The sequence below is a fragment of the Danio aesculapii genome, chromosome 4 (assembly GCF_903798145.1).
Source record: "Danio aesculapii chromosome 4, fDanAes4.1, whole genome shotgun sequence".
NCBI lineage: Eukaryota > Metazoa > Chordata > Actinopteri > Cypriniformes > Danionidae > Danio > Danio aesculapii.
This window is the reverse complement of record NC_079438.1, coordinates 24,611,146-24,638,896: the sequence shown is the minus strand read 5'-3', so window position 1 is coordinate 24,638,896 and position 27,751 is coordinate 24,611,146. Positions and strand designations below refer to the sequence as shown.

Sequence of the window (27,751 nt, the reverse complement as noted above, 5' to 3'; positions counted from 1 at the left end):
TTAAATGTTAATGTTAACACAACTAATGCATTACTAACACCATTCATATATGTTCAGTTAACATAAACAAATATCAAGTAATGCTTAACAGATGTGTTGTTCATTATCATAACATCATAATTCATGTTAACTATTACATTACATAATGCAATCATATTGTTAAGGGTTGCAGTTATTTTACTAGTATATGTTTACTTAATATTTTAAAATAAACCTTTTTTGATGTAAAACGTCCACTCTTGTGTGTCTATATGTATCTGTCATAAAGCAAACATGAATTAAAATGATCCATCCTGACTACAAAATGAATATCAAGTAAAAAAAGATCTGTCTTAAGTGTTTCATGAGTTGTAATAAATACATATAAATATTATGATCATACTTGAGAGGTCTTATTGCATCTAATGCATCAAAACAGTGATACATATTTTATTAATTCTATATGGTTTGCTCTCATTTCTGGCCCAGAAGTATTCTCTGACTTTTAAGTATTTGTCACAAAGCAAACATTAATATCTCATTATAACCTAGTCAAGCATGTTCTGGTTTATTAGATTAATCAAAATGATTATCAATAAAAAAATTCATGATGGAGATTAGAGAAACTCACTATTATAAATGCTCTGCTAATGTTGTTCGAGCTTCGGCTGGGTCAGTTGGCGTTTCTGTGTGGCGTTTGCATGTTCTCCCTGCATTCGCGTGGGTTTCCTCCAGGTGCTCCGGTTTCAACCCATAATATTATAAACCCTAAATCAAATCTTTCAATATATTGAGATGTTTTGCACAGGTCCAGATAATATATAAAATGGCATGAAATGGTTTGTTTTTGCTTATCATTTTCCATTTCTTCCTGTTTCTGAGGATTAAGAATTTGTGGATACTTAGATTAGAAGCAAGTCAGAAACTCTTGAGTGAGGAAAGGATTTTTGCAGAGTATTAATACATAACTGTATTGATTTATTATTCAGTAAGCGTGAAGAATCTGATGCAAGGATTCAGCTTCATTTAAAGAACACTGGCTATCTCTAGTGATGCTGTGGTCAATAAATACATGTGAGAAATCTAATGTTGTCTGGGTTTGTGTTCTTCAGGTAGCTAAATGGTGCTGGACTTTTAGAAAGTAGTAAATTGTTTGTGTAAATGTTCTGCAGCTGTCTGCTAGTCAATACCACTGCATTCTCATCAAAGCATATCAATAATCCATATTACACTCTATTGTTTGGTTATCATTGTGTTATTGTCAGAATATAACTTTAGATATAAACAATACAACTAAATGCATATCCCTATATGTAAACGTATAAGTAGGCTACAATTAACCAGTACACTATCCAACTATTTGTGTTTGAATTTGACTAATTAAATGAATCTAAATGAATCTGCACTTGGGCTTTTGATTATCTGAATTATCTGGTGAGTGGATCAGTTGTGCATATTCTATAGTGAGTGTATAACTCACTTCCTGATACATCAACTCAGCGTTTATATTTAGCGTGATATAATTAAAATATATATTTATAAACAGGACATTTAATAATCTGGAGCGTTGACTTCAAATCTATTATTTGGCCATGTGTCTTTCATCCTCCCTACTGGACGCATTAGGAACAACAGGGGCGTAAAACTGCCTGGATCCAAGTCTGCAGATGCCCCATATAGGGTGGGATTGGGGCAGAGCAATCACAGAATCTGGATGCACAACTAGCACAGTAGGTGGCGATATGCACAAAGAATGCAATTCACCAAAAAACTAAGAAGAAGAAGAGGAAGAAGAAGAAGAAGAGGAAGAACGGATGTAACAAAACATCAAGTGCAAGTTCTGCTGAAGTGAACTACTTGATAAAACATGTTTTACAAATAAATCAAGAAACAAATCTCTCAATGAATCGCCACACTCACTTACAGTTCTTCCCAATTATTTACACACATTTTCTGAAAGCTGGTCTCATATTGTCAGAGGTCCACACACACACACACACACAGCTGCTGACTGCTCCTGCAGAGGATTGTGGGTAAATCTCTCGTCAGTCTTCAGCTCAGTTTCACTGATGATCCAGAATAATAAAACCTAAACCCAGGCCAGAGCGGCTCAGTGAATGTGGTCTGGACTGAGTGGATGAGGCTCATTGTGTCTCTATAGATGTTGTAGAAGATCAGAGTTCCTGCACTGTGATCCACAAACACTCCTATTCTCCTGCTGAGCGGCTCTACTGGGAGATCAGTGTGTGTGTGATTTTGTCTGAATGTGAAACTGGAGGAATAGCAGAGCAAACTCCAGGACTGAGCATTAGATCCAAACACACACTCATCACCTCGTCCCTTCCTGCTGATGCTCTTATATGACACTGATATTTCCACACCATCTCCACTGCAGTCAGTCTCCCAGTAACAGCGTCCACACACACTCTCTCTGCACAACACCTGAGACCAATAATCAAATCTGTCTGGATGATCAGGATACGGCTGATCCTCTAACACACTCTTCACCTCTCTGTTCTCCTCAGACAGAATGAGACGAGTGTGTGCTGTGTTTGGATCCAGTGTGAGGAAACAGACATCTGAACACAAGAACACACACATTTATGACCACAGCTGTGTGTGTGCGTGTGTGTGTGTGTGTGTGTGTGTGTGTGTGTGTGAGTGAGTGAGTGTGTGTCTGATTGTGTGTCTGATTGTGTGTGTGTGTCTGTGAGTGAGTGAGTGTGTGTCTGATTGTGTGTGTGTGTGTGTGTGTGCATGTGTTCACTGCTGTGTGTGTGTGTGTGTGTGTGTGTGTGTGTGTGTGTGTGTGTGTGTGTGTGTGTATGTGTGTGTGTGTGTGTCTGTGAGTGAGTGAGTGAGTGTGTGTCTGATTGTGTGTGTGTGCGCATGTGTTCACTTCACTGCTGTGTGTGTGTGTGTGTGAGAGAGAGGGGGAGTGTGTGTGTGTTCACTGCTGTGTGTGTGTGTGTGTTCACTGCTGTGTGTGTATGTGTGAGAGTGAGCATGTGAGAGTGTGTGTGTGTGTGTGTGTGTAGTCCTACATTTGCGTGGTCCTGCTGTAATCCTCGTGTCTCCTCCATGATCCAAACTGTAAACACACACAGATTGTCCTTCAGTCAGTAAACAAACATCAGCTTATAACACACACACACACACACACAAGCACACGCACGCACACTCGCGCGCGCACACACGCACACACAGATATTCCGTCAGTCAGTACACACACACACACACACACACACACACACACACGCACACACACACACACACACACACACACACACACACACACACACACACAGTCCTTCAGTCAGTAAAGACACACACACACACATACACACACACAATGATTGTGAGGCAAGGCAAGTTTATTTATATAGCACATTTCATACACAGTGGCAATTCAAAGTGCTTTACATAAACAGGAATAAAATAAACAAGTATAAGAAAATAAAAACAAATAATAAGAATGGTAAAAATAAATAAATAAATAAATAAATAAGCATAAAAACAGATAAAACGTGTTATAAAAGAATGAAAAAGAAGAGAAAAACAGAATAATTCGATCTGTCGGACGTAGCACAGTGCTCATTCAGTAAAGGCACAGCTAAACAGATGTGTTTTCAGTCTTGATTTGAATGTGCCTAATGTTGGAGCACATCTGATCATTTCTGGAAGCTGATTCCAGCAGTGAGGGGCGTAGTAGCTGAAAGCCGTTTCACCCTGCTTTGACTGAACTCTTGGGATTTCTAATCTATTTGATCCTAAAGATCTGAGTGATCTGTTAGGTTTGTATTCAGTGAGCATATCTGTAATGTATTGAGGTCCTAGGCCATTTAGTGATTTATAGAGCAGTAATAATACTTTAAAATCTATTCTGATTGTAACTGGGAGACAGTGTAAAGACCTGAGGACAGGTGTGATGTGCTCTGATTTCCTGGTTCTGGTCAGAATTCTGGCCGCAGCGTTCTGGATGAGCTGCAACTGTCTGACTGTCTTTTTGGGAAGGCCAGTGAGGAGGCCGTTACAGTAATCCACCCTGCTGCTGATAAAAGCATGAACAAGTTTCTCTAAGTCTTCACTGGAAACAAAGCATCTAATTCTTGCAATGTTTTTGAGATGATAGTATGCTGATTTACTGACTGCTTTGATATGACTATTAAAACTCAGATCTGACTCCAGAGTCACACCAAGATTCTTGAACTTATTTTTTGTTGTTTGACCCTTAGAGCCAAGGTACGCATTCACCTTGAGAACCTCATCTCTGTTCCCAAACGCTATCACTTCAGTTTTCTCTTTGTTTACCTGAAGAAAGTTTTGGCACATCCAATTGTTAATTTCATCAATGCATTGGCAGAGGGTGTCAATGGGGTTGTAGTCATTAGGCAGTAAGGCTAGGTAGATCTGAGTGTCATCAGCATATCTGTGGTAGGAGATTTGGTTCTTTCTCGCTATTTGGCTCAGAGGGAGCATATAAAGGTTGAACAGGAGAGGTGCCAGAATCGAGCCTTGTGGGACTCCACATGTCATGGGTGTCCACCTTGACACTCTCTACTGACATAGTGACCTCTCCCTTCAAGGTAAGATCTGAACTATTTGAGGACCGTCCCAGACAGCCCACTGGGAGATACCAAGTTTTTCCAATTTCTTGGGGAGCAACACAAACTCACTTAAACAAGGCAATTTGACTGCTTTCCTACAAACAACCACCTCTCTTCTAAGGAGTCACAGGACATCATAAGTAATTACTGCATCTCGCTCAAGTGCTCTAAATGATAAGTGGTCACTGACCTTTTTTCAGAAAGACTATTTAGTTTCTGACTTTGGTATACCTTGTTTATTTTTGTTGTATGTTTATTTGATGATAAAACCATACACGCGTGTAAAATAAAGTGTTTACACTTGATATCATTTTGTTTTGAGTGTTAATCAGTACAGCCAAATTCTGTAGAGTGATACCAAATCGAGGAGAAGAGGTGTTGCACTTATAACAGAATCACATCACCTTTTTTAATGAGCATACTGAAATTTGTGCGGTAAAAGTGTTTCCAAGTTTATGTTTTCTTATCCAATTAAAAGTTTATCCTACTCTGTTATCAGCATAAGTTTTTAAAATTTATGCGTATCATGGCGTTTCCATCAACCGGATTTTTATGTGCATATTCAAAATGCACATAATAATAGGTGGATGGAAACATCGCTATTGACAGGATCTGATGTTGTCAAGCTTATGTTTCCTCTTTAATATTAAGAGACTCACATTAGCTTTAGTAGGCTACAATATTGTCCCTCATTGATGGTAAAATAAGTATCCTTTCAGCAAAGCCTGATAATTCAGTTAGTCTGAAGCAAGATACACTGATCTGAGGCCAGTTTTACTTGTTAAAACACTCTGAACTCACTGAGAGTGAGATGGAGAAAATGAAAGCACACAAGCACTGAGGTAAAATCAGATGCTCAAGACATCACCCCTATAATAATGACTTGTGTTTAAATGAAGCCGTTTTATGACAGAGGTTTGTGATATAACAGCAGAGCATTCATTACATCCTTATTTTCTGTTGATAGAAAATACTTTCCTCCGCTCACATTCTGGTGAGGACATACAGAAGATACAGCTTGTAGAGTAGAACAATCCTGTATATGAAGAGCAAGTCATTCACCATCAACTCATGTAAAGAGAGGGGGACACATTTAGTATTATTAAACTGAAGCTCCTCTGATTCTGAACAGATATCATTATTTTCTGTAATAGTTGTGAATATCTATCTGGTAATTCTGCAGCTCATAGATCCTGCTCCACTGACAGAAGCTGCCTTTTTATTTTCACATGATTATAATGAATGTGCACCAGTACAGAGCGGCTTTCACCACACAATATGACTCAGATCAGAGGAGTATTGCACACAAGAAGATTTAAGAAAGCCAGGATTTCAGAAAAAGTGCAGCTTGACCGGCTTTAGGAACCACCGGTCAGTTTTCACTCACTTTGGGAATCACTGGTCAAGTAAACACTACAAAGAACATAAAAATGTGCCAAAACAGCTGCTTGAAAGCCACACACACACACACACACACACACACACACACACACACACACACACACACACACACACACACACACATTGTACAGTTCTTCAGCAGAAAGAACTAGAAGAGGAGTGAAGTATCAAAGTATCTGTATTCACAATAAATCTTCAAAAAAGGCCAGTGATGCTCAACATACTTGAGTTTGTCCAGTGTGTAGTTTGGATCCTCCAGTTGTTCAGAGAGCAGCTTGACTCCTGAATCTCCTGGATGATTGTAGCTCAGATCCAGCTCTCTCAGGTGTGAGGGGTTTGAAGTCAGAGCTGAAGACAGAAAACCACAGCCTTCCTCTGTCACCATACAGCCAGACAATCTACAAACACAGCAATAGTCCACATCACACAGTTGGACAATCACACATCTCTTTGTGTTGAGAAGATGCTGAATGCTGTTTCTGCTCATGTCAACAGCAGTGATGAACACACACACGCACACACACACACACACACACACACACACACACACACACACACATCCTGATTAGCTCTCCTTATTGATCAAGCCCTGAGATCTCAAATTGAGTTTTAATGAGGTTCGACTCCAAGTCAAGACAGAGTGCAAAGAGATTTGATCTCAAGTTATAGACTAAATACGACTAAATTGAGAATTAAGAATTTGAAAAACTCATTTCTCCAATCTTCAACGTTTTACTTTTGTAAAGAATCCACTGAATAATTTAAAGAGCCCATATTATAGATGAAATAGGGTCATATTTAGGTTGTAAGGGTCTCCAACAACAGTCTAATATGCATGCAAGGTCAAACAACACTTTGATGGTCTTATAATCTGCATTTATTTTTACCTAATTATCCCAGCGATTCCCATATGAATCGTTCAGCGATTCATTTGTACCCAAACCCGTCCTCAGCGCGAAGCTAATCTGCGCTGATTGGACCGATGACAGCCTGCTGCGATTGGTCGACGACACTGACAGGCTTCAGGGCGAGACAGAGTAAAATGCCCAGCAGATTATCAACAATATAAAAGTAGTCACAGTGCATACACGCTTCATAGTGGATTTTGGCTGCCAGTGGGTGAATGTAAATACAGACGATGGACTAGAAAATACTGACGACTAACTATTTTATCAAGCAAAAAGTCCAAGAACTGGCGAGGATATGTCCTAGCAGTCTACTTGCTCTTTTTACACACACACGCACACACACGGCCGGCGCGTCCAGAATAGAGACGGCGCGGCGGCGACACCTCCCTCCCCCTCTGCGTCCTCAGTTACATCCGCGATTTCAACCGCGTCCCTTACAAACGGGTCCCTTTGATCACCCATTGCTTAGAGCTTTACCCTATTCAGAGGAGACACACACACACACACACACACACACACACACACATCAACCTCCTAAGAGGAGACACTCACACAAACGACCGTCCTCAGAGGAGACACACACACACACACACACACACACACACACACACATAGCTGACTATCCATAAACAAAGCGGCACGCGTCGCGTTTTCAACGTGGCTTTACACGCGATATGAGAATATTTAGAGTTAACCTGATACAGCACACGCGGTTACAAGTAACAAAACACAACTAAATGCATAATTTGCAAGCTAGAGTAAACGAGGCAACAATTTTAATCGCACGTACTTACACTGGTGAAATGGGGGAAGAAACTGATCCATGATCCACTGATCCTTGTTCTGACAGTCTGTACCGATCCTTCCTTTAACAAACTGATGAAGTCTTCTTTGTAAGCAGGTAGTTTCCAGAGGCTCTCGATCTGCTCAAGGCTAGGCTATATTGCTAAGGTTTCATCTTTGGGTGAACTGTCAATAATCTCCATCTGCACAGCGTGACTTCATTCGACCGGTGTCTGTGTGTGTCTCTGTGTGTGTGTGTGTGTGTGTGTGTGTGTGACTTTTTTTCTGTTAGTGGGCGGGGCCGCAGGTTTCAAATCTCCCGGGCTTGCGCGTGCAACTACTTGTGTTTCGTAGCTGCGTCATCGCGAAACACCTAATGACTCGTTATCAAGACGACTCGTTTGAAGCACTATGAGTCGACTCTTTTATAGATGAATCAATAGTTTTAAACACTGTACACTTACAGATTTAAGCCTTAGCTGGATATTTCACTTCACTTAGAGCTGTGTGACACACTACATGGAAGGGCATTTTCAAAAAGCCATAATATGGGCTCTTTAAGAAGGATAATAATCCAAAATATCATTTTCAACAGAAAGTTGTGGACATTTAGAAAATGGAAGTTAAGTTAAATGTGACATTGCAGTTTAACACACTTCAGTAGAATCTGAACAGAATAGCAGACTTATCAATCCAGCTGAAGTGTTCATTTAAGTGTCAGCTATATTGCACACCTTTTAGATGTTGATGTGTGTTAAAATCCTCAATGGAATTAACTGATCATTCTCTTTAAACTCTTCAGCTTTTAACTGTGGAATATTTTGTGCACAAACCCATTAATGATGTTTTATCTTAACATGATTTGAGTTGACTTTAATAGAGAATAGAGGTTTTAGGTCATTGGCAGCTAGATGCATGTTTACAGAGGGTTGTATGACTGTAAGACATTTATTCAAATACTATCAATGTTTGAAATGTTTAATCAGGTGTCTTTACTTTAGAGACGCTCCCTAAATCTGTAAATATCAGATATGTTACAATGTCATATCATTTCCATTACATTATAACCAATGCTAACTCTTATGTTTGGGATGAAACATGCTAAGAGTTAACGTTAGCTAGCTCCAGCTTAACATTACCTGTATTAGTTCTGCCTAAGCAGCCAGGTGTCTGAAGGAATAGAACATTGTCACTCATGTTTCTGAATGAAAAAGATTAATGCACACTTGTACACTTCAACCCTTTCACACATATGTTTAAATACTCAAGTTCCCATGACAACGCATCAAGTTCATCACGTGACCCTCCAGCCCCCATGATCTATCTATATATCGTATTTTGTTTCTTTTTGCCTTTTTCTGTAAAAATTGACAAATGTTTTATTTATATTGTGAAATTTCTGATACTCTGGTTCCCAAATATGTGACAGAACATATACTTTGTCTTTTCAACAGTTTAATGATTGTATTATTATTATTATTAATGGTGCGCTGTTGTTGCTAGAAAAATGATGCTATATTAACGCAAGTATCCTCAGTGTATCCCATCTAGACTTCACCCTCTTCTGCAGGTGGGTGAAGGCTAGATCAGATACAGCTGAGGATACTCGCATCAATATAGCATCATTTTTGTGACACTGCAAAACAATTAATATTTGTACATTACCGTGAGGGTTGGGTTTAGGGTCGCTGTAAGGTTAGTTGCTAATAAAATACAATAATGAGTAATTTAATAAATAATATAAATGCTTTTCGTTAACTTTCGATCGCAGCTGTATCCCTTATAGCAACAACCGCAGGAGAGATGCGAGCTGCTGGATTTACTACATTTTCCTCTGAATTACATGAAGGTAAACAACTGTTTATCTGAGTGAGGAATAGAGAAAATATTCTAGCAGCATAAACAGTGTGTATCTCATGTGAATAAAGCACATAGTCCAGTTATATTGACACAAAAGTATCATTGCACGTGTATTTTACGACCTAATTAAGACTTAAATGGTATGTTTTGCTTGTAGTTGTGTGTATTTGAATGTCTGAAAGCTAATTTGTTTGAAAGCACAGATAAATTATAAGTTAATGACGTGCGCTATGAACATTCTAATCACACCGGTGTGATCACATGCTTCAGGGACCAGCCAAGGCTAATCACACCGGTGTGATTGTACATGTGAAGGGTTAAATACATTTGTCTATACACATGTTTGTATATATATGAATATATAAATGACATATTTTATATAAATGAATATATTTATTTATTTTAACTGACAATACACTGAGTGGGGACAATACACCGAGTCTATATTTGTTAACCCAATATGTAACTATATTTTTGTATTCACTGTTGAGTGGAGAATCATTAACCTCAGTGTCTCCAGTTTACAGTATGGACTCTTCAGTCCATCAGAGAGAAGCTTCACTCCTGAATCCTGCAGGTCATTGTTACTCAGGTCCAGCTCTCTCAGGACACAGTTTGAGGATCGTAGAGCTGAAGACAAACTCTCACAGCACTGAACAGTGAGATTACAGCTCTGTAGCCTGTGTAGAGAACAAACACAATATTTAGGTGGTCATCTGAGACCTCATAGATCAACAATGCTTACTCACAAAAACTATGTGTACACCAGCTTTTAGCCTTATGGTCAAATGTACTAACACCAAACTGAACATGAGTATGTGTTCCTCCACACTAACTTCATGAGTGGTGAATGCAAATTTCTTGTGTTTTTGTCTAATGCACTACTGCATGTGAGAAACTTTGCCACTAAGTAGCTGACAAAATATTAGATTATTGTTGTCATGTGTTTGATGGGAATTTTACATCAATTACGCAATTTAGATTAAAAAAGGGCTTGCAAATGCTTAGGACGAGGCTCCAAGCTGCAGAATGTGCAATTAATAGTCTAATTAATGTCTGATTAATTAAGAGTGTAAGCTCATCAACCCCTGTTCCACTTCCTGTTCTGCAGACTGTCAGTGTGCAGCAGTTCAGCTTGACCTTTATATCAGATCATTAGGCTCATTTATAGTCGGATTGATCCTGGTTGTCTTGTCCCTGTACTGTTGTGTGTTCCCTGTGCTCTCTCTATGTTTCACCCCAGTTTATCCCCATGTTACCCTTGTTAGTTGGCCCAGTTACTCTTCACTCCCTTGTTTACTTACTAATCTCAGTGTATTTAAGCAGCTCTTATTTGTTGATCATAGACGTGTATGTGCGTATCTTTCTCTTGCTTGTGTTTTCTGGTCTTCAGCCCTGCTCTTTTCTTTGTGTAAGGATTATATTAGACATTAAAACTGCACCAAGATCCACCTCTCATGTTGCTTTGCCTGCCTGCACGATCCATAACAAAAATGATGATAATAAATGAATTACTAGATTTAAAGAAGAATAAAGAAGTTAAACTAACCAGCTTTATAGTGAACACTACACTAGTGAACTACACTAATGAGAAGACAATGGCAAATACACACAGATGAGTGTTACTTTATTATCATCAGAATAGAGAAGGTCAAAATAAACAGAATAGAGTAAATTCCACTCTTATCAGAAAGGACTCAATTTCCACACAGCAGAAACAGTACAACACATACAAAGTCAGTTATAAAATGATACTCAACGAGAAAGGATAACAACAGATGAGGAGCAGATCTGCATTTCTCAAATTCATCTACTATATTTCAGAGAAGTAGAAGACAAGGTTAGAAAACTATACTGTTAAATATGCTTTTGCCTCTCCTGTAACATCTGCTACTGTTCATAGATAATGTAGGTAAATGGTTTATATAAAGGTCTCCAGAATGTATCTGTAAAGTTTCAGTTCAAAATACCTATCAGATTATTTATTATACCTTTCAGAATATGGGTATTTTCAACTCTGAACACCTGTAGCTGTGTTGTTGCCTGTGCCTTTAATGCAAATGAGCTGGTTCTCCCCGCCCACCATTGCCACATGTCAGAGCCACAGAGATCTCTCTATATTGCTCTGAGGGCTGTCTATATCTCCTGCTGCGTCTCATGTCAGATAAACAGCACAGTGATAGACAAGAATGAGAAATACTACAGTAAGAACTTATGCTTATTTGATGTATTTGTTGTGGAGTTAATTAAAGCCTTTCTGGAACGATGAGTCACACACAATGTTGGTACAAAGTATTGGTGTGTCTCAGAATTGCAGGGATTTGGATCGTATTTTAATGCCAGGAAATTAAAAATAAGAGACTGACTTGTGTTTCTATCACCCCAATATGACTGTACACACACTATACTACACACAGATCTGTTCAAACTGCTTACAACAGATGATTTTCATCATAGGAGCCCTTTAAAGAGAGAGTTCACCCAAACATTTACCCAAACATTAACCTCAAGTAGTTCCAAACCTTTATGAGCTTCTTTATTCGGTTCAACACAAAATACTTTTAAGATGAAAACCATTAGCCTTTGACCTTCATAAGTCAATGATTACAGGTTTTCATCTTTCATCAAAATATTTTATTTCATGTTCAACAGGAGAAAGAAACTTTCAGAAAGGTTTATAACCACTTGAGGGTGAGTAAATGAGTAAATTTATATTGTTGGGTAAACTATACCTTGCACAGACACTGCCAATACATTCATCTGAGGGTTATTAAAAACAATCTGAAATATTAAATATTAAAATTATATTAAATATTAAATTATTCACAGTATTTTGAAGTGCTGACAATATCAATACTGTACACGTTCATTAACATGATCAATTGAATTATTTAATATCAGCAAATGTCTATTTCTTGAATATAACCAAAACAGACTTTGACTTACTGAGCTCTTTTGGAGGTTTTGATGACTGCTGATAGTCTGATGAGACACTCGTCTGATCTCTGGAATTTCTGAAGCTCAAACTCCTCCAGCTCCTCCTCTGAGGTCAACAACATGAAGACCAGAGCAGACCACTGAGCAGGTGAAAGGTGAGCAGATGACAGACTTCCTCTACTGAGGTGAGACTGAATCTGTTTCAGCAGAGTTTGATCATTCAGTTCATTCAGACAGTAGAACAGATTGATGGATCTCTCTGGAGACAGATGACCTTCAAGTTTCTGCTTGATGTATGCAATTATTTCCTCTTTGCTCTGGTCTCTGTCATCCTGCTGTGTCAACAGGCCTTGTAACCGTTGTCGATTGGACTGGAGTGACAGACCGAGAAGGAAGCGAAGGTAAAGGTCCAGATGTCCATTCTCACTTTCCAGAGCCTTGTCCACTGCAGTCTTCAGCAAATCAATCATGCTTGTATTTTTCTTTTTTTGTTTAAAAAGAAATCCATGCTTCATGTTGCCAGATGTTGATAGATGTTGATAAAGGGCTGCAATAAACTCTTGAATGCTCAAGTGAAGAAAGCAGTACATGGTACCAAGAATGATTCCTGTCTCCTCCTTAAAGATCTGGGTACACATGCCTGAGTACACCGATGCCTTATAGACGTCAATGCCACAGTCTTTCAGATCGCTCTCATAGAAGATCACATTGTTTCTTTCCAGCTGCTGGAAGGCCAGTTTCCCCAGTGAAAGGATGAGGTTTGGATCCCAGGAGACATCTGGTGTGTTTTCTCCATCATACTTTCTTCTGCTCTGCTGGATCTGAAAGCGGAGAAAGTGTGTGTACATCTGTGTCAGAGTCTTGGGAGATTCCTGCAGTGTTTCAGCATTAGCCCTGTGTTTCAGTTCAGTATTTCTGTTCTCCTTCAAAATATTCTGTAGAACAGTGGCTGAAATCCAGCAGAAGACTGGGATGTGGCACATAATAAAGAGACTCTTTGACTGTTTAATGTGATCAATGATTTCTCTGGCCTGATTCTGATCTGTGAGTCTCTTTCTGAAGTACTCCTCCTTTTGGGCATCATTGAATCCTCGTATCTCTGTCAGCCGGTCGATACAGTCAGCAGGAATCTTACTGGCAGCTGCTGGTCTGCTGGTGATCCAGATGAGAGCAGAAGGAAGCAGATTTCCCTTGATGAGGTTCGTCAGGAGAACATCCAGAGAGACTGCTGAAGATACATCACGACACGTCTCATTACCAGCAAAGTTCAGAGGAAGACGACATTCATCCAATCCATCAAGGATGAACAGGACTTTGAATCGTGTGCTTCTTGTAAGGTTCAGTCCTTTAGTCTCTGGGAAAAACTGAGTTATGAGGTCTTTTAAACTTTGTCTTTCTTTCTCCTTTAAGTTCATCTCTCTGAATGGAAGAGGAAATATGAAGCTGATGTCTTGATTTTCTCTTCCTTCAGCCCAATCCAGAACAAACTTTTGCACAGAGACTGATTTCCCGATGCCAGCAACTCCTTTTGTCAGGACAGTTCTGATCTGCTCGTCTTGTTCAGGTGCTTCAAACAAATGTTTGCATTCAACCTGTATCTCTAGTGACTGATGACGTCTGGAAGCAGCTTCAATCTGTCTGATCTCATGTTCAGTGTTGACCTGTTCACTCGCACCCTGAGTGATATAGAGATCTGTGTAGATGTTATTCAGAAGTGTGGAGTCTCCTTGCCGAGCAATTCCTTCAAACACACTTTGATATTTCTTCTTCAGGCTACATTTAAGCTGATTGATGAAGAACAGCTCATCTAAACACAGGAGCAAAGAAACAGAGTTTTAGTCTTGACTTATTTGTAAGTGACAGTCTGACAGATGGCCATGAGTAGGGCCAGACTGAACTTTCAGACATTTTTTTTCTATTTCTGTGGAGAATTTTGTAAAATATCTGCAGATTACTGCAGAATGATTTTGGGAGTATCATAACTAAAAACTTAATATATAAAATAAAAAATAACACCTTTTTAACTTCTAAAATAATATTTCATGTTTACAACACAAATCCAATTAGATCCACTTAATTGGTAAACAAAGCACAAGACTCTTGTACAACAGATCTACTAAAACACAGAAAATATGACTTTACAAACTGTACTGTAAATAAATCATGAACATTTTCATATTAGTCAACAATATTACTGAAATTAAATAACTGAATGAATATAAATGTACACACATTTACACAGTGAATAAATAAACTCAATGATGGGCTAAAACTCTGTGAAAGTCTGCAGATTTCTTGTAGGTCTAGCCATGAGTCTCTTACCCACAAGAGTATCAGCAACTTGATCTTGCTTCATCTCTCTCAGGAAGAAGAGTGTGAGATCAAGAGCTGCTTCTGTGATTCTGCTTCTGTTCTCATTATAGTCCTTTACAAACTCTTGACTGGTTTCTTCTTGTAAGATTTCTTAAATTTCTCCAGTTCATTCTTCAGGAATCTGATCATTTTACTCTCAAGATTCTACGATTGAAGAAAAGAAAGAACAACAGTTAACCAAACGAATCATACACACACAGTTATAGATCTACAACTTGCTTAATAATCAAAAATTCATTATAATGCATTATATTAAGAGTCTGTAGAATGCTTGATTCTGATTAGCTGATGAATATTCAAATGTTATTTCAGATAAACACAGCTAAAATACATCCAAGCAGGTTTTGAGCACATTACACTTAAGGGGGTCACACACCAGATGCACCACTCAGTGCTGCGACACATTTACCAAGAATTATTTAATTTATCTCTGACAACACCAAAAATATAGAATTATTTCTTAGCCATATATTTTAAATAATGTGTCAAAAAAGCTAAATATATATATGTATACACACACTTTTTATTAAACAAAACTTTTCTTTTAAAATAATTTGACATTTTAGAAATAATTATTGTCATGTTTGTAAAACAATGCATAGTCTGTGTCCTGGCTAAAGATCTCAGATCACCAGTTAACTAAATGAGTTAATCATCTCCTATTAAAGCAATCTTATTGTAGAAGATATAATTAACCCATATTAACAAAAATAACTGTGAGCAAAAGAAAGCAGGTGAAAAACACACCGTGTGTGATAATGAAAGGATGGTCACGTTAACATTAGGCCTGTTAATAATCTGTTCAAAGAATGGTGAAGGTGAAAGCAGTAACCGGTGCTGCTTACAAAAATACATTTTTTTAAAATCTGGAGCTCATGAAAGAAGGAGGACTGTGGGTGCATGAGCATCACCTTTTGTCAAGTCTATTTCAAAGAGAACCAATCGCACCAGTTGTGTTTCCAGGCACGGTTGCTTCGCGAAAGGAAACGGGAGCGTGCATGCTTTTTTAAACAGTCGCGCGCATCACCTGTGTACACGCAAGTTCCTTTCATTCAGTACAAACACAGTTCCCCTTCGGATGGGGAACTCCAATGCTATGTGGAAACTTCCACTATGGGGATTTCGTCAGAATCCAATCATCTGAAAGAGTATAAAAACGGGCCAATGAAATGCCAATGAGTTGGCAGCGTCAGCGTGCACAGCTGGCGTCAATGACAATCAGTCATGCTATAAAGACGCAGCCAGTGCCATGCTCGACATCCTTTCGCTTTCAGAGCCTTTCACGAAGCTTCTGAGAGAGTCTTTGAGGGTATCTCCAACCTGTGTCTACAGAGAGAGATCGAGAAGCAGCTTCTCCCGGTCCAGAGCGCGTATACGCAGTGGCAGATGGTCGAGCTGGGTATTTCTCCCTTGCCTGGCGTCCTTTGGGTCCGGTCCTCCAAGAGCGGTTTGTATATAGGAAAAAAGCTTTCCTAAAAGAGCAACACGGTCGTGCAGCGCGTCTTTTTCAAGACGTCACTCCGACCGTGCGTTTCTGGATGCGGTGGTTTCCTATCCCCGGATGATGGGCACGAGCACAGCGTTTCATGTCTGGGGGTCCAGCATGTTAATGCGGTGCTCGCGGGCAGTGCATGCCATCACTGATGTCATGTCTGTTGCGCAGTTAAGATCGCGGCTCGCTCTTGCAAAAGAGCCAACCACCCCAGTTGTCCCCCGCACTGCGGTTGGCACTCGGGCAGATCTGAGGGTTTCAGTGAGAGTAAATCCGCCGCCCCCGGGCCGTGGACCTCTCGCTCCTCCACGCGCTCCATCCAAGCTTCAGGTGAAGAGAAGCGCTCCGTGCTTGGATGGTCGCTCTCTCACCTGATGACATTGTCTGATGAGGATGCGAGCCCGCTCGCTCCCTCCCTCCGGGGTGGAGAGCGCGGCGTTAGCATCTAAAAAGCAGATGTGATGGCCGTGCTTTCTCGGGCTGCTTCGGCCGTGGGTCTGGTGATGGTTTATCCCCCAGCCCCGCGGCCAGACCGACTAGATGGGTGTATGTGGAGGATATAAGGAGGCAAGACCTTCAAAGCCTCCCGTCCCCTTCTTCCCGGAAGTGCACAGTAAACTCACGCTGTCCTGAGGGCACTTTTTTCTGCCCGATCTGCGTGCGCTTCCATCCTCACCATCCTTGGAGGTTGGGCTGTCAAGGTCTGACGAGGATTCGAACCCGCTCGCTCCCTCCGGGACTTTGAGCGCGGCGTCGAATCCAGAAGCAGACTTTGCGGCTGTGCTTCCCCAGGCTGCTTCGGCCGTGGCTCTGGAGATGGTTTATCCCCCAGCTCCGCGGCCGGACCGATTAGAGGGGTGTGATGTGGAGGATGAAGGCGAGACCTTCTAAGCCTCCCCATCCCCTTCTTCCTGGATGGGCACAGTAGGCTCACGCAGTGTGCTGCGTGCGCCTTCCCCCTCACCATGCACGCTATGGCCACCTACCAGCGCTACCAAGCGCAGGCGCTTGCCCGGCTGCGCGAGGATGGTTCTGACCCAGGACTGAGCATGCACTCCGCACCGCAACCGACTATGCTCTTACAAAAAAAAAAAAAAAAAGTCGGCTGTGTGTGCCCTGGGAAGGACGATGATCACATCCGTGATCCAGGAATGCCACCTCAGGCTAAACCTGGTGATGTGCGTGACGTTGACAAAGTTCGCTTTCTTAACTCACCCATATCCCAGGCTGGCCTGTTCGGCGACACTGGCGGTGAATTCGCCCAGGAATTCACGCCGGTGATAGAGCAGTCGGAGGCGATGGGCGAGGTCTCTATCGGCGGGATTGTATGACCGCTCCCCCCCGCCGAACCATCCACATCCACTGCTTTTTCGCCGAGGACGCCCGCCCGCAGCTTTGCTTCGCCGCCCCCGCCTGCGCCTCCGGCCACGCGGCTGCGCCGAGCATCGCGCCGGCAACCAGCGTCCCCCGCCCAGGGCGCCACTAAGTTCAGTAAAACGGACCGCGAAGCGTCCCTGAGGCGGGCCATCTGGGGAGGAGGGAATTTGCTCTTTCCCCGCTGGAGGGCGGGGCACGTTATTTAAAGGCGTAAAAAAAAATTTAAAAAACGCCATCAAAATCCTCAGTGAAAGAGCACTTTTCCCCTCCTCCGGATGTGACAGCCCGAACACTGCCAGTCTGGGACGCTGTGCCTTCCAGCTCGCAGGATCGGTGCATTTCGCCAATGGCTCATGGAGCACGAGAGAACGGTCTCCTTTCTCTCCACTCCCAGCCCCTCTCCTGGAGTTTGAGTGCGAGACGAGAACATCTCCTCTCCTGCTCTCTTGTGGGACCCCAGCGCTCCCCGGATGAGCCCACTCACTCCACGCTGCCCCGCTGCTGGCACGTCAGCGATCGTGCGGGTGGGACCATTTGCGGGGGCTCTGCCTGCCTGGTTAGCGCGGGCCAGCCCATCGTAATGGCTCATCTATACGACCAGACTCGGCTATGCGATTCAGTTCGCTAAACGGCCTCCCAGGTTCACGGGCGACCAGGGTCAGTCCTGCGTCCGCCCCTGTCTTGCGAGAGGAGATTGCTGTCCTCCTGGCGAAGGATGCAATCGAGCCGGCCCTCCAGCCGAGATGGAGCGCGGGTTTTACAGCCCGCACTTCATCGTGCCCCAAAAAAAGAAAAAAAAAAAAAAAAAAAAGCGGTGGGCTATGGCTAATCCTATATCTGCACATTTTGAACCGATGCCTTCACAGGCTGCGCTTCGGAATGCTTACGCAGATGCGCATCACGCGATGCGTTCGTCCTCAGGATTGGTTTGCAGCAATAGATCTGAAGGACGCGTATTTTCATATCTCCACACTTCCACGCCACCGGCAGTTTCTGCGGTTTGCGTTTGAAGGTCGAGCGTGGCAATACAAGGTCCTCCCCTTCGGGCTCTCTCTGTCTCCGCGAGTTTTCACCAAGCTCGCGGGGGGTGCCCTCGCGCCCCTTCGGCTCGCCGGCATCCGCACGCTCAATTATTTCGATGACTGGCTGATTTTTAGCCCACTCTCGGGAGCAATTGATTATGCACAGAGACAAGGTGCTCCGGCACCTCCGCCCGTTGGGGTTTCAGGTCAACCGAGAAAAGAGCAAGCTCGCCCCCGTGCAGAGCATCTCCTTTCTCGGGTTGGAGCTGGACTCGATCACTATGGAGGCGCGCCTCTCACGAGAGCGCGCCGAGGTAATGCTGAACTGTCTGAGAGAGTTCGACAGGAAAAAAAGTGGTCCCCCTGAAATTATTTCAGAGGCTCCTGGGGCATATGGCATCCGTAGCCGCGGCCACGCCGCTCGGATTGCTCCATATGAGACCACTACAGCATTGGCTTCACGATCGGGTCCCCAGACGCGCATGGCACGCGGGCCCACACCGAGTGACTGTCACTGCGCTGTGTCACCGCACCCGCACCCCCTGGAAAGGACCCCTCCTTCCTACAGGCCAGTGTGCCCCTAGGTCAGGCGTCCAGGCAGGCTGTCGTTTCGGCAGATGCCTCCAGTATGGGGTGGGGGGGCCGTGTGTAGCGGGCATGCTGCTGCGGACCTGTGGAGGGGAACCCAGCTGCATTGGCATATCAACTGCCTAGAGCTGTTGGCAGTGTTTCTCGCTCTGCGCCGCTTTTTACCGGTGCTGAGGGGGCAACACGTGCTGGTCAGGACGGACAGCACGGCCGCGGTAGCGTATTCCATCCGGATGGGGGTATACGCTCCCGCTGCATGTCTCAGCTCGCTCGCCGTCTGCTCCTCTGGAGTCATACGCGGCTGAAGTCGCTGCTTGCTATTCACACCCCGGATGGGCTCAACCGTGCGGCCAACAGGCTCTCACGGCAGCTCCTTCCCCGGGAGAATGGCGACTCCACCCCGAGTCATGCGTAAGTATGCACTCCCCCCAGTGAGCCTACTCGCGCAGTTTCTGTGCAAGGTCAGGGAGGACGAGGGGCAGGTCTTGCTAGTTGCGCCCCTGGCCCAACCGGACCTGGATATCAGAACTCTCCCTCCTCGCGACGCCCCCCCTGGCGAGTCCCTTTGAGAGAGGACCTACTCTCTCAGGGACAGGGCACCATCTGGCACCCTCGCTTAGTTCTGTGGAACCTCCACGTGGGATCCATAAGACGCGACGAGGAAGACTTAGGTAACCTATCGGTGGCGGTGGTTAATACCATCACACAGGCTAGTGCACCCTCTACGAGGCATGCCTACGCCCTGGAGTGGAGTCTATTCACTGAGTGGTGCACTTCTCGCCGAGAAGACCCCCGATCTTGCCAGATCAGTGTTGTGCTTTCTTTCCTTCAGGACAGGTGGAGCGAAGGCTGTCGCGCTCCACACTGAGGGTTTACGTGGCCACCATCTCCGCTCATCATGATGCGTGGATGGCGGCACCGTGGGGAGGCATAACCTCATCATCCAGTTCCTCAGAGGTGCGAGGCGGATGTTTTCCTCTGCCCCCCTCTCATACCCTCTTGAGAACTCGCGGTAGTGCTACGAGCCTACGTGGGGATCCCTTCGAACCACTCGACTCAGTATCCTTGAGATTTCTGTCCTTGAAGACAGCTCTGCTGGTCGTGTTGGCATCGGTTAAGACGGTTAGGTACCTGGAGGCATTTTCGGTCAGTGACTCGTGCCTAGAATTCGGGCCGGCCTACTCTCACGTTGTCCTGAGACCCCGGCCCGGCTATGTGCCCAAGGTTCCTACCACGCCGTTTAACAATCAGGTAGTGAGCCTGCAATCGCTGCCCGCGGAGGAGGCAGACCCAGCCCTTTCTTTGTTGTGTCCTGTTCGCGCTTTGCGAATATATGTGGACCACACTCAGAGCCTTAGATCCTCTGACCAGCTCTTTGTCCATTACAGTGGTCGGCAGATGGGAAGTGCCGTATCTAAACAGAGGTTGGCCCACTGGATAGTGGATGCCATCTCCCTCGCCTTTTGGGCCAGGGTGAGCCGTGTCCCCCGGGGGTGAGAGCACACTCCACTACGGAGCATTGCATCCTCCTGGGCGTTAGCACGCGGCGCCTCTCTGACAGACATTTGTAGAGCTACGGGTTGGGTGACACCCAATACATTTGCAAGGTTACAATCTGCGAGTGGAGCCGGTTTCCTCAAGGGTATTAGGCAACCCTTGGTGATTGAGGAAACGATTCGGTTGAGGTGTCGAAAAACGCTTGCTGCGCCACTCTCCCTAACCCGGAGATACGTGCGCTTTTTCAGCTTTGTCAGTTTAGTTCCCCATTTCTTTGGCGAACCCTGCAGAGTTCCTCCGAGGCCCCCAGCACCTGACTCAGCGGAGGGGTCAGGTGTTGGCCCGTTACGTTGTCGGCATGCCCGCTGGTCAGCCCGCGTTCTGGGTATAGGTGCCTGCTATGTGTGATCCCCGCTGGCGATCCCATACGTTCACTCAGCCACGGTATAGTCCCCCCTTCTAGGGCAGGCTCGTGTCTTCCCTCCCCGCTAACCATCCTTATGCAAGGACTCCCCATCTCTGGGCTAGTCCATAGGTTGTCACCAGGTCTCCCCTCTGGGTAACAGGTGAGCTCCGCAGCGTCCTCCCTATCGGGACTGAACGCTTTCCCAACGTACTGTCGTATCAAAACCTATTTTACTGGGTTATTGCGACTCCCCGAAAAACATAACTGTTCTGAACAGGTAAGTGAGGGCCAGGGGACACGTTGAAAGACTGTGTCTCGGGGCGTTGTAGGTGCGCTCGCTCTACTGCGTGGCACACCCTTCGCCAGGGACGCAGTAAGGTTCTTTCGTTGTGGCGTTTTCCATAGATTTCCCCATAGTGGAAGTTTCCACATAGCATTGGAGTTCCCCATCCGAAGGGGAACGCTACGGTTACTAAAGTAACCCTTCGTTCCCCGAGGGGGGGAACGGAAATGCTATGTTCCTTCGCCACAACGATTGTCCCTTAGCTGTTGAGCGTGAAAGTCTCTTCAGCTAGAAAAGGATGTCGAGCATGGCACTGGCTGCGTCTTTATAGCATGACTGATTGTCATTGACGCCAGCTGTGCACGCTGATGCTGCCAACTTATTGGCATTTCATTGGCCCGTTTTTATACTCTTTCAGATGATTGGATTCTGACGAAATCCCCATAGTGGAAGTTTCCACATAGCATTTCCGTTCCCCCCCTCGGGGAACGAAGGGTTACTTTAGTAACCGTAGCGTTATTTTTTATCAGTCAAAATTATTTCCAACCAGCCAAAGTGGCTAGTGAGAGCGACTGCCTTACCCACAGCTGAAATCTACCCGCATCTACCCCCTGATGTCATTTAAAATGAAACTAATCAGATGGTGCTCTGTGGGGTGGCAGAAATATGAACAGTGTCCTGAGTCGTAGCTGGGCACCATGGACAGCCACTGACTTGCGACGCCGGTGTGCGTAGCCTGATAGAAATGTTTAGAAATCTAAAATGCATGGTGTTGCGGTGTGTGACCCCCTTTACATATTACTACTGCTGAATGATTTTAGACATTTCACAGCAACAAAGGACAAAAATCACATCAAAACACAACACAATCATTGGATAAGATGTTTAAGAGACTAGTCCTACACACAGGAGCAGTTTAGAACAAATACCTGGCAAATGTCTGAAATACAACATCTGAACGGCTGTGTAAACCAGAGTCTAATAACATCTAAACAAAGACATCTCTGCTAAATTTGGACTGTCCGTGAAAATCTAATAGACGTCTAAGATTAGCCCTAATCTAGACTAGTCATCAAATACACATGAATGAACACATATGTCAAAAGTTTTGCTAATTTAGTGTCTTTGTTGCTATATTTAGCGGCTTTGCAGACTTTTCCAGTAACAAGATGACAAAAAAGAGACAAATCTTTTCTTTTCTAGAGTCACTGGAGATTTTGGAGACTCTGACGTGTCTGTACTGTACTGTTTCTGCTCTTCACATTGAGCAGGTATTTCAGCCATTTCAAAGCACCAACTGCAAATTATTAAGCAACTTTATTACAAAACAACTTCTGGACCTCGAGAGTGTGAGGTGTTTCCCTGGTACAGTCAGATCTCTGCTTCTGTTTCAAATTTGATCAGTTTAATATTTGGCAGCAGTTATTGAACTTGTGTGTTTATCATGTCAGAGAGATTACTGTACACAACATAGGTTTGGGAGGAGTCAGATTTCTCATGACTAATCAATCCTCGTCACATGGCTATATAAGCAGCAGCCATTACACAGCTGACAATTTTAACAGATGCAGATTTGCAAATTTATGCATACGTCACCTACTGACACCTAGTACATTTATAATTACAACAAAACTAGAAGTTCTTATTAAATGAGTAAAACTGACAGCGAGTCGTTTCTCTTTCTGTGTCTTCTGTCATCATGACTGGTAAACATGTCAGAGAAAACAGCTGAATCTTCAGGAGCTAACTCACATCTATTGTGCACATGGTAATGCTCACAGGGGCGTAATATTGGACGCTCGGTGGATTTATCGACAAAGTAGTCATGCTTGAATTTGAAATATTCAATATGCGAGATATTTCAAGATTTTACATCGTCGACAAAATTATTCTGATAATATCGTTAAAATTCAATGTATCGTCCAGCCCAACTCAAGACTAATGTACATTCGTGATTACATTCATGTGTAACATTATATCTCATTATTAACAATAATATTCCCTCAACTGTCACCATTTTATAGCATAGTTCTGCAAAATAAGGTGCTTAAGCTTTAATGCGTCCTTTCTGCAAGTGATTTACTAATACTTTAAAGTGTGAATCCCTACAAATAATGTGATATGAAATCAATTTCGCTTTGTTGAAATCATGAGAAATTAAATCAAGATCACAAGAAAACAAGAAAGAAAAAATATTTTAAAGATGGCCCTTCATAGATTAAGACAGTTTTTCCCACCTGGAAGATTGACTGGAGATTATCTGTGAAGCTCTTGTGTCTCCTGTGAGTCTCGCCTCCTGAATCTGCTAACTCATATTTATCACTGTTAACAGATAAAACTACTGTAATTATACATTTAGAGGCAAACAGACAGATATTCATTCATTCATTTGCCTTCAGCATGGTCCCTTATTTATAAGGCGTCACCACAATGGAATGAACTATTAAAGCATATGTTTTACACAGTGGATGGCATTCCAGCTGCAACCCAGTACTGGGGAAACACCCATACACGCTTCAAGAGTTCACACTTAGCTGATGATTGATTATAAAGCTTGTTTGGCATGCCAAAAGGAGAGAGCCCTGAGCTCATAAGACCATTGAGCCTGGGGCTCCCTCTCGTTTGTAGGGCGAGAGGGGAGTTTGAGCTCAGGTAGATCTGGAGAACTCTATATGGAGAAATATATATGTTTTAAATTGACATGGAAATATAAAATTATGATTTACTGAAAGTACTCGGAGTAAAAATCTGGTGTCTGTAAATGTTTTAATGAACCACCAAAGTCATTCAGGAATGAATCTCTTTACTGTAATGTTGGTTCACAATAACATGTTTGAAATAGTCCAAGTGTGTTCAATAATGTAAAAAACTAAATACCTTTGAGCAGATGATGGTGTTTTCTCTCTAAACTTTGGTGGATTCTGTTTTGACCGGTCACTCTTCAGAGACACAGATCTGGACACACATGATCCTGATCTCACACTGAAGACACAAACACACCAAAGGAAAAGGAGCGTCACAACCTGCTGCAGTCTCTCTTATGAACAGTAGAGGGCACAGGGATTTATCTTCCTGGACTTCATTTCCCATCAGCCCCTGTGCTCCTGATTGTCTCTTTGTAACACAATTAGCTAATAGGGAATTATGAATGAATAATTATCTGTTAGTGCTACACCTTTATTCTTCACTTGTATTGCCTCTTCCTGTACTAACTGAATGTGTGTTAGATTAGTTCAAGTGTTCAGTGGAGTTAATGAAGCATTACTTGTGTCACACTTCAAATTGTTCATTATTTGCTCATAAATGGAGTCCCTACTCTAGCTGAATACTCTAACTCATATTGCATTGTAAGGTTGTGTTCATTTAGCTCGTGTTTTATTTTATTTCTGTCTACAGTTTAACAAGGAAAAACTGAGGTTTAGATGTGATTTTTCATTACATTTATATCAGCCTATATTAAACAGGTCTAACAATAGTTGGAAACGTAGCTAACGGGGATTTGGTTTAAGATCACTTTCATTAGGCTATCCCTCCCAATATTGAAAATTAATCATTAAAAACTTTAAAAAGGTAATAATAATAGTTTTATGATCTCAAATATTAATGTGGCTGAATTTGCAGGATAAGATTTTTTGATTTAATAGATGCTGAACATCAATCCTCTGGCTTGAGACTCAAAACTTTATATGACAAAGAGGATATTTTACTAGCAGAGTTTATTCAGATGCATTATTTAAAGTTACAAGCTGTAGATAAATGTTTAATGTTCAGATATCTGTCCTTATCAGGAGTGTGGATGAATTCAAGAAAATGATATAACACTGTTCTTCTGTTTCTTACATATTTTGCTTTAAAGTAGTGTAAATATAAATAAAAAATGTCCTAACAAATACTGAAACAGTCCATGTGTGAGCAATAATGTAAAACACAAAATACCTTTGAGCAGATGATGGGGTTTTCTCTCTGAACTTTGGTGGATAATCTTTTGACTGGTCACTCTTCAGAGACACACATGATCCTGATCTCACACTGAACACACAAACACACCAGAGGATTAAAACACACCTGAAGAAGAAATGTCAGTCTCTTTTAAAAAAAAGTTTGTGTAGTTTAATTCAGCACAAACTAATAGTTGACTGAAGGTCTGTGTGATCTGGTCTGCTACACAGGAATCATGGGTAAACAGACAGTGATGTGCTGCTTTCTCATTCTGCACAATCTCAGCTTCACTGAAAACACATCGAACCTAAAACCTTGTGATGGAACCTGTAGAGTAAAAACTGACCACAGAAACCAGATGAGGAGATATAAAACACTAAACATTAATGTGTATCTATAGAAATGAATATAATCTCTGAGTCTGAGAGACAAAATACTTTATAATTCCCTTCACTGAACTATACACTGTAGGTTAAACATGCACATTTGTGTTAATTTTAGTTGATTTTCATTTTATCTCCTCTATAAGCTTAAGCTGAAACTGTTCTGTGGTCAGCTTTAACTCTGATGTTGTTCAGGACTTTAAACAGCTCACATGACACATATTGAGCTCTGGTAAATATGACACCAGATCAAGCTGTCTGTAATCTAGACTGATCTAAACACATTTCCTGAAGTTAAACTGAAGCTTTGTCCATCATTTGATCAGGTAATAGCAACACAAATAAGTGCATTGTTGTTGGTCTTTGTTCTTCAGAGAAAGTGTTGAAATAATGGTGTAAAAACAGAGTCAATACCTGTGTTTCTCTGAGAGAGAGGCCTTTACTCGCTCCTCTGCCATACTGCAGCTAAAACACCAACGCAGACATATGCATGTTATATAGAGTTTATCAAGATAAGTTCAGGTTTAGCCAACTGTTGATTTAGTTAGTATTAAAATGTCTTATCTATTAAAGAGGCTATTTGGTTAGTTAATGAGTTACTCTGACAGTAAAGGGTTAAATGCAGTTTTGTTTAAGGAATGTCAGCCTGTTGTTTTTCAGCAGCTTTTCTTCCTGTTCAACTGGAAGGTCTACTTTAACTTTACTTTTGATTTCGTGACTCTGAATGTTTAGACTTATATTTAATGCTGAATTTTTGGAAACTATTGAGTCAGTCTGATATAAAAGAGAACAAACACTTTAAAGGGATTAAAAAATAAAGCTTTTAGACACAGTGTTTAAATGACCGTGTTAGAGGATTTGATCTTCAGGATTAGACATTTAAATCACACTCACACATCTAAAATCCCTTCATAATCTCCACAAATAAGCGTAATGTAGAAGAATTAAACTCACATGCAGAAGTACAGACGCTCTTGTGCAGCAGGAACACAATCTGAGCTCTTTGACTCTTTCACTTCACTAAAACACACATGTGTGATCTACAGGTATATCCTGAAATATTATTGGCTCCACAGAGTGACACCGACATGAATATTCATGAGATTCTCCTGACTGTGGGCGTGTCCTGAAGACAACACATAAACCACTGGAGCTGAAGATATCTGTGCAGCTTCTCTGAGCACGAGTGTGTTGAAGGAAGATTTAGAGAAGGTATTTGAGATGAAATCTGAGAGGTCTCTGAAGAATACTTAAAGCAATGTTGAACCTATAAAATAAGATTAGAGATTTATAAATGAGTACACCTCATACAGATCTCTCTGTTATATTATTATTTTCTATATGATGCTGTTCAATAATATTCAATAAGTGTGTATATACAATAGATTAGTCAGTACCAAAGGCAAAACTGGAACTAATGAACAAAATAACTTCAGATCACAGTGAAGAAAAACAGCAAACACAAATGAATAATGTTTAAACAGAGGAAAAATCAAGAACACTATAAAACAGTATTGCATTTAGTTAAAATGGTGTAGTTTGTCATTTATTCATTGTTTGCAACACATAATTTAAATTTACATGTATTATCTTTCTATTTCTGAAGGTGTTTTCAAACTTATTTTAATCAATATATCTGTTTGTCTACATTTACTATATATATATATATATATATATATATATATATATATATATATATATATATATATATATATATATGCATACATATATATATACATATATATATATATATATATATATATATATATATATATATATATATATATATATATATATTTACATATACATATATATATATATATATATATATATATATATATATATATATATATATATATATATATATACACACACACACATATATATATACATATACATATATATATATACATATA

The 27,751-nt window shown here is 41.9% G+C and overlaps 1 protein-coding gene across 1 annotated transcript; it reads right to left on the bottom strand.

The window, feature by feature from the left end:
* Window positions 1-936: 936 nt before the first annotated feature.
* On the bottom strand, window positions 937-26,856 carry LOC130222302 (NLR family CARD domain-containing protein 3-like). The gene is given in 12 exon segments (XM_056454878.1): window positions 937-2,558; window positions 3,024-3,070; window positions 6,212-6,385; window positions 10,045-10,218; window positions 12,485-14,282; window positions 14,798-14,935; window positions 14,938-14,992; window positions 23,751-23,835; window positions 24,391-24,495; window positions 25,450-25,542; window positions 26,250-26,300; window positions 26,790-26,856. Coding segments are annotated over 11 exon segments (3,240 nt in total). The 5' UTR covers window positions 26,294-26,300; window positions 26,790-26,856; the 3' UTR covers window positions 937-2,031.
* Window positions 26,857-27,751: the final 895 nt, after the last annotated feature.